This window comes from Alosa sapidissima, chromosome 10, assembly GCF_018492685.1.
Source record: "Alosa sapidissima isolate fAloSap1 chromosome 10, fAloSap1.pri, whole genome shotgun sequence".
Classification (NCBI taxonomy): domain Eukaryota; kingdom Metazoa; phylum Chordata; class Actinopteri; order Clupeiformes; family Clupeidae; genus Alosa; species Alosa sapidissima.
The window spans coordinates 25,594,824-25,602,112 of record NC_055966.1 but is presented as its reverse complement, the minus strand read 5'-3'; the positions used below and the strand labels follow the sequence as shown (position 1 = coordinate 25,602,112).

The 7,289-nt window shown below is 41.9% G+C and overlaps 1 protein-coding gene across 1 annotated transcript; it reads right to left on the bottom strand.

Moving 5' to 3' along the window:
• Positions 1–2,341: 2,341 nt before the first annotated feature.
• On the bottom strand, positions 2,342–3,675 carry LOC121720431 (fatty acid-binding protein, heart-like). The gene is made up of 4 exons (XM_042106516.1): positions 3,538–3,675; positions 3,216–3,379; positions 2,880–2,981; positions 2,342–2,589 (listed from the first exon to the last, which is right to left on the bottom strand). Exons 1-4 carry the CDS (start codon positions 3,608–3,610, stop codon positions 2,536–2,538), a joined length of 393 nt encoding a protein of 130 aa, XP_041962450.1. The 5' UTR covers positions 3,611–3,675; the 3' UTR covers positions 2,342–2,535.
• Positions 3,676–7,289: the final 3,614 nt, after the last annotated feature.

Sequence of the window (7,289 nt, the reverse complement as noted above, 5' to 3'; positions counted from 1 at the left end):
GCTCAGTATGCATAGGCCTTCACGCGCAACGAGTCGGACAGAAGAACTCGAGTAGCCTAGGCTAGTCTATTAATAGGCTACTATTATATATTTTGTTCTAATTGTAGAGAGAGAGAGAGTATCGTGCGAGAAGAAAGACTCCAGAACTACAGTTTTCATTGCACAAAAAAACACTAAAATAGCTGCTAAAATAACTGCACAGAATTAGGCCTAGACTGCGTCTCCCGTATTAAATCTTATACAACGACCTGTAACCGATTTATCAAGCACAGCACAGAATGGCTTCGAGGGAACAGGGAATTAATTAAACGCGACTTTAGTTCGTGATCACACTTGTCATATAAGATTCCAAGCGTTTAACACGCCGGGCCGCACGCGGGGCTAGAAGCCCAGTCTAATTACGCAGAACTTGTCAGGCTTCTCGCTTCGGTTTCTGTGGGTGGCACCCGCCCGAGAGACAACAGGCTGTTGGAAACCTGCGCGCACCACTGCCTCGCAGGCGAAAACCTGTGCTGCACCCGGACACACGAGTCGGTTCCAGAATAGCAACGTCAAAAGAAATTAATTCCGCAGTCGTCGTTAAATGGATTTTGCCTGGGTGTTTTATTAAAGACTGGTACGTGTTTACAACTTTAGCCCGTGTGCGACAGGCCTATGTGGCATGAAATTGTGTTCTTGTTGAGTGAAAACGAACAGGTCAGTTTAACCTTATAGGCTACCACACCTGTAAAGAAGACGCTGGGTGGCCAGGGTAGTCTAAACCAAACGTTGTTTGATAGCCTACAATTTTTGAGTGAGCCAGCTCCCTTGGAAAATAGCCTGCTACACTACACTTGGCTAGTGCAGAATAGGCTAAGCAGACCAAAATCCTAGGCCACCCAGATGAACTTGCAGATTATTCGGGAAAGATGGCTGGAGAGAGAAAGACAGAGGTAATGTCAAATGCTGCCAAAGGCTTGTAAATCGTTGCTCAAAACCCCAACCATTCCAGTTAGAGTTGGCTATAATTTACCAAAGCGCCATACCTTTGGAGTAGGCTAGCCTAGGCTAGATCTTTGTTACGTTGCCTGCAGTCTTTCGTTAGGAGACAACTGAAGTAGACTTTGCAAGACCCATGTAAACATAACATAAATCCCGATATTCAAATATGTGCTCATCCTCTCCCCTGTCAAAACAGGCAGAAAATGAAGAGACGGCGCCATCTACTGTTAAAAAAAAAAGAACAGTTAAAAAAACAAAACAAAGCGAAACATAACTGAACCATTTCTACCAGGGTAAAGAAATCCACGTCCATACTAAAGGCTTGAATAAATACTGGTGGAAGAACATGGTGAGTAGCCCCTGATGGGTTAAAGGCGATGGGTGGCAGAGTGGCTGATGACCAGACGCGGGACATATGCCACCAGGCTGCTGGGAATCCTCTGGGGCAGCACTAATGAGGTCTTGGTGTTGGCGGACACCGGGCACAAACAAGGTCAAACAATGTCAGGTTACAGCTGTCACTCATCCATGACCCTGATGTCTGCTCTCTCTCTCTGACTGGAACCAGCCAAACGGCACTCACAGGCACATGTAAACGCGTGCACACACACACACACACACACACACACACAGACACACACGCGCGCACACACACAAACACATAACACAGACACACTTCATAAACGTACACTCACAGACACATACAGTATACTAGAATGCAGTGTTAGTGATGGCCTCGTTACTGACATCCACAGACACTGGGAGAGAGCAGGCCTTAGCAGTTTTATTTAATATTTTGTTTTGTTTAGTTTTTTTTTTCTTTGTTTACATGGATATCAGATGTACCTATCCCCTGAGTGTATTTGCGTAAGGTGTGTGTGTGTGTGTGTGTGTGTGTGTGTGTGTGTGTGTGTGTGAAAGAAAAGCTAATTTTGTGTTTGTCAAGCAGAGATATATGAGAATATGTTACTATTCATTTTACAACATCACGGTGTCAAGAAAATATGTTACTCTTACTTTTACAAAAGGGTGGCAAAGAAAATATTTTACTCTTACTTTTACAAAATGGTGGCAAAGAAAATATTTTACTTTTGCTTTCTATTACAGTAAATGCATATTGAATACTTTCCAAAAGTATATGACCCTCACTATTACTGTAAGACACAAACTGCCCTTCCGTATATTGTTTGGTTTGTTTTGCTGTAACTTTGTAATGGGCAGATAAATAAATTATATTAAATATATATTTTACACAGTAGGCCTATATATTTTATATTTTTGTGGCCACAATATGTGGCTAATTTCCAAACTACATGTATCTTGTCACTTGCTGAACAAAGTGGAGTCACTCAAACATCAATGACATCTATTCAACTTTTATTCTGATTCTTGATTTATATACTGTACAGAGCAATAACATGACACACTGACAGAAAGAGAGAGAGAGAGAGAGAGAGAAAGATGTCATAGTTCTGTTTTACTGATTTCAGAGTAAAATGAGAACAAACTACGGGTCTCTCCTCTCTGGTTTTCAGGTCCTGCAGGTGCACAGACTCATGCTTGCTTCTCGAATGTTCTCACTGCCACAACATCTCCAATCTTAAATGTCTACAGAGAAAGACAACAGATGAGGACATTTAGAGGGGTGATATAGAGTTTTAATAGAGAAGAAAGAGAGAGAGAGAGAGAGAGAAACATATAGAGTCTGCCATTCTGACCCAAAACATCTTTTTGTCAAATTCAATAAACTGCTTTGTGTGTAGCTAGGTTGTGGACAAAAATGAAGTCTCCACAACAAAACAATTTGTGGCATTTTTTGTGTTGAACATCTCTGCTCTGCTGCTGAGAATGCGGTGATACAGATCAGTGGTAAGATGGAGATCTGTTTCGTTCCTTACCGTGACAAACTTGTCGCTCACCAACTCTCTCTCGATGGTTGTCTCCTTGCCATCCCATGTCTGCCTCTGGACCATTCTACCATTGTCCAGGGTCACTACGTTCTGCAATTCAACACACAAATAAAGAAACCCATCAGATTTCAACAGGTACAGTATATTGTCCCCAAATGGCAAACCCTTTAGCCTTAATATTTCAAATGTTTTATTGACATGACTATCAAAGCACATACAAACATGAATATAGATACATAGATTCATAATAACAATACCGGTAATACTTTGAATAATAATCAAATAACTAAAACAAACAAAAACAAAGATGTTGAGATAACTCACTTTAGTCTGTCTCGCATCACCGGTGGTCTCGATGAACTCTTCGTTCAGTTTGAACTTGATATCTTTTCTTCCAGTATTCAGAGTTATGGTTCCATCAGCGTCCACGGAGACGGTCACACTCGGTTTGGCTTTGCTGGCTACCTGGCGTATAGCAAAGCTCACACCTGCAGAAAACGCTCAACTCATCAGATGCCTCACTAACCCAATCTGCAGGTTAACATGTCACAAATGCACATACATGTCTTACATCTTTACCTGACCCTTTCTACAAGAATGTACTTAAATTGTTGGTGCTCAGTTAAACAAATTAACCCTTTCGTACCGAGTTCCTTGAGGTAATCATCAAAGTTTTCACTCTTCACCATCCTCCAGGTCCCAACAAACTTCTCGGCCATGATAGCTGTGGTGTGTGGTCTGGTCTCTGGGGTGATGCGTCCGAGAATCGACTTTCAGGTGAAGCGCAGGTGTGCAGAGACTCTCAGGCGGAATTCTTTTCAATCATCTCTGCAGCAAGGGCAAGGCTTAGCCAGCCAATCAGAGCCTGTGACATCACACAATGTTTTATTTGATTTTCCAGGTAGCATAGAGGTGCGAACAAAGACGAGTTCCGCAGGTGTTTGGTGAGAGGACATTGACACCACAGCCAGATCATCTAGTTTTGGTTGTCAATCAGTGATGGAATAATCTGTGCTTTTGGATCTTACTATGTGTTACTGATAAATAGCATTTGGTACTGTTTCACATTTTACAGTGTGTTACTGATAAATAGTATTTGGCACTGTTTCATACAGTATTTTACAGTGTGTTACTGATAAATATGGCATTTGGCACTGTTTCACATTTTACAGTGATAAATAGCTTTTGGCACTGTTTCATACAGTATTTTACAGTGTGTTACTGATAAATAGCATTTTGAACTGTTTCACATGTTACAGTGTGTTACTGATAAATAGTACTATTTGGCACTGTTTCACATTTTACAGTGTGTTACTGATAAATAGTATTTGGCACTGTTTCATATTTCACAGTGTGTTACTGATAAATAGCATTTGGCACAGTTTCATATTTTACAGTGTGTTACTGATAAATAGCATTTGGCACTGTTTCACATTTTATAGTGTGTTACCTATTAATAGCATTTGGTACAACAGTGTACTACAGAAGTACATTTTCAACATTTTATTCCCATAAAGTTTCCTGTATTACATTAATCATTGTTCTCATCCACTTCTATGAGAGGGGACCCTCATTTCTATGCTATTTCACAACATACAACCTAAGAACTAGAAAAAGAATCAAAGAATAAATTAGTTGATCTGTTGAGTAAGCAGTGTTGTGCTTTATTTTTTTCTTGCTCTTAAGTTGATGCTTATTTCTATAAATGCAGAGGCTATGAGAACAAAATGTCTAGCCTACTTGTGTTTAGATGCTGTATTTAAGTTTGTATTGCTCCTCACACTGTAATCAGATCTGTTAATGTCTTCAGTGATCACTATAACCAGGCTTATCACTGTTACTAAGCATACCAAACCATGATGCCTTCCCCAAAAAGACAGACCCATTTCAAAATGATAAACACTGTCTATTCCCATGTTTTTGACACAATTCAGACACGTTCTTTCATCCTTCCTAACACTGCTCTCAATGCAGAAACAGGAATGCCAGTCGTCCCATGGTGTGTGATTATTTTATCCCCATCCTAACACCAGTGCCCTGTGCCACACTTAGACCCATCTGCATCCTAACACCAATGATCTATGCCTCAGTAAGGCCACGCCAAGACTCTCTGCAGCCAAAACAGGAATGCAGAGATGGTAATGACATTTTTCCAACAAGGTGCCTCTCAGTGACCCTTACACATCGTAACGCTGCTACCCTCTGCCACAGTCAGACCACACCCACACTCCCTGTGCCCTCTGCCACAGTCAGACCACACCCACATTCCCTGTGCCCTCTGCCACAGTCAGACCATGCCCAGCTGTGCCCTCTGCCACAGTCAGATCATGCCCAGCTGTGCCCTCTGCCACAGTCAGACCACACCCACACTCCTTGTGCCCTCTGCCACAGTCAGACCACACCCACACTCCTTGTGCCCTCTGCCACAGTCAGAGCATGCCCACACTCCCTTCAGCGTCCGTTTGATCGGTGTGGGCGGATACAAAGGGATTGTGTTTGTTTTACTGACTCGAGTTTGATACCTGGTATGGAATTCGAGTGAAATAGTGAAGCTATTTCCTCCAAAGTTGTTCTCCTGAGAAGAACACGATGAGTCACGTTTGGATCTCAGTAGACCGCTCCAACCCAACTCGGTCCCTGGTCACAATCACTTGTGAATGAGCCTAAATCCCACCCTGTCAAGCATCATATAGCAATGTTGTATTGTCAACATTTATAAGACAGAGGTAAACAACAGAGCATGGGTGGCATAGAGACACTTTTATTGATCAGCACATTGCAAAGGAGACAGACAGATGGGGGTGGGGTGTGTGTGTGTGTGGGGGGGGGGGGGGGGCAGAGTAGAGGGAGGGGGATCTCTCTCCAGTTGTGCCCTGCAGCTATGCTTGGGGAGAGACGCTGTCCTTGCGCTTGTCTGGTCTGGCCTGGTCGGGTAGCTATCGATCCCACGCCAAGGGCAAAGTTTGGGGGGTGGGGGGCACGACCCAGACACTCAGGCCAGCCAGTCCGGTTTCTGGTGCTCCAGTGCTGGCTTCTCACAGGCGCTTGCTCTCCCTTTCCCGTTAGCTGGTTTAACACACACAGACACACACACACACACACACAAACACACACACACACACACACCATCCCTGAGGCTGTCTCTAAGCCCAGCCCAGCAAACACCAGACAGCTTCAAAACACCCCTAACGGTTTTCAGCCACACAGTCAGTTTTCATCATAAGCGGCATCGATTGGTATCGACTTGCGCTCACTCACAGGCAACATAGACACTTGGCTCCCCAAAAGTGTACACACATTCATTGATGCAAAAAGGCATGTATCATGCACATCGATGCATTTTTCTTTCTGATATATTTACACAGCAGTTTAAACACCACCCCTCACTGTCCTGCTCACAATAGTAATTTTTTTTTAAAGGAAATACATTTAGGGCCATGCTTATTGAACATCTTTACAAATATTTATAAGTTTCTAGGTAGACTACTAGTATTTTCAAGCACATTAAAAAATACAAAGACAATTATACACAAGGACAATTAAAACATATTTCATTATACTTTACAACAATATTAATTGTACATATTCGGACATATTCGGATTGTTCAGCCATCCCAATTTTAAAATCATCTAAGCCTATTATAAATTCTGCCAACAACGTGAGCTTACACTATGACATGTAATACCATACATTTTCAGCAGGGGGAGACTCTATCTGGGGATCACTGTATCAAAGTGGTGAATAACAGCAAGCTTTTTATTGACACTTATTTTTTGGCTTGTGGATTTAGGCTTACTGGGGAGAAAAGACATATGTACTTTGCTCTTTTTCCCAAAAAAGTATATAAATCATCTGGCATAACATAAAATACATAAAACAAGAATGTCTAAAATAAAAAAACTAACGAACCAAGCCAGTTTCCCGTCCTACATAGATTAAGCCTTAAAGAAAACTTCAATAAAAATCTCCATTGACAAAAGCATTTATTGAAATTAATTTACTAAAATGACTAAAATGTAATCTACTACCAGGCTTAAATCCATGAATGGGAAACTGGCCAATATGGCCTAATGGGTGCTGAATTATGCTGTGCCTGGTGGATGCTCATTGGGTCTATGCTGCATCAGAGACACCTTTCACACAGGCATGTGGTGGATTATGCAGTGGAATCACAGATGGGACATTTGACATCATCAATGGCATGCTGCCTAACATGGCCTAGTAGCGGCCAAATAATCAAGTCATTTAACATATGTAGCCTACAGTAGAACACAAAGCACATGTACCTCATCATGTATACAGTAATAATGGAAGTGCCTTAGAAAACCTTAATGTAGAGGTGATTTTTGACATTTCTTGCTAGCATCCTCCATAATTTACTCTGTCCCTACCAATAT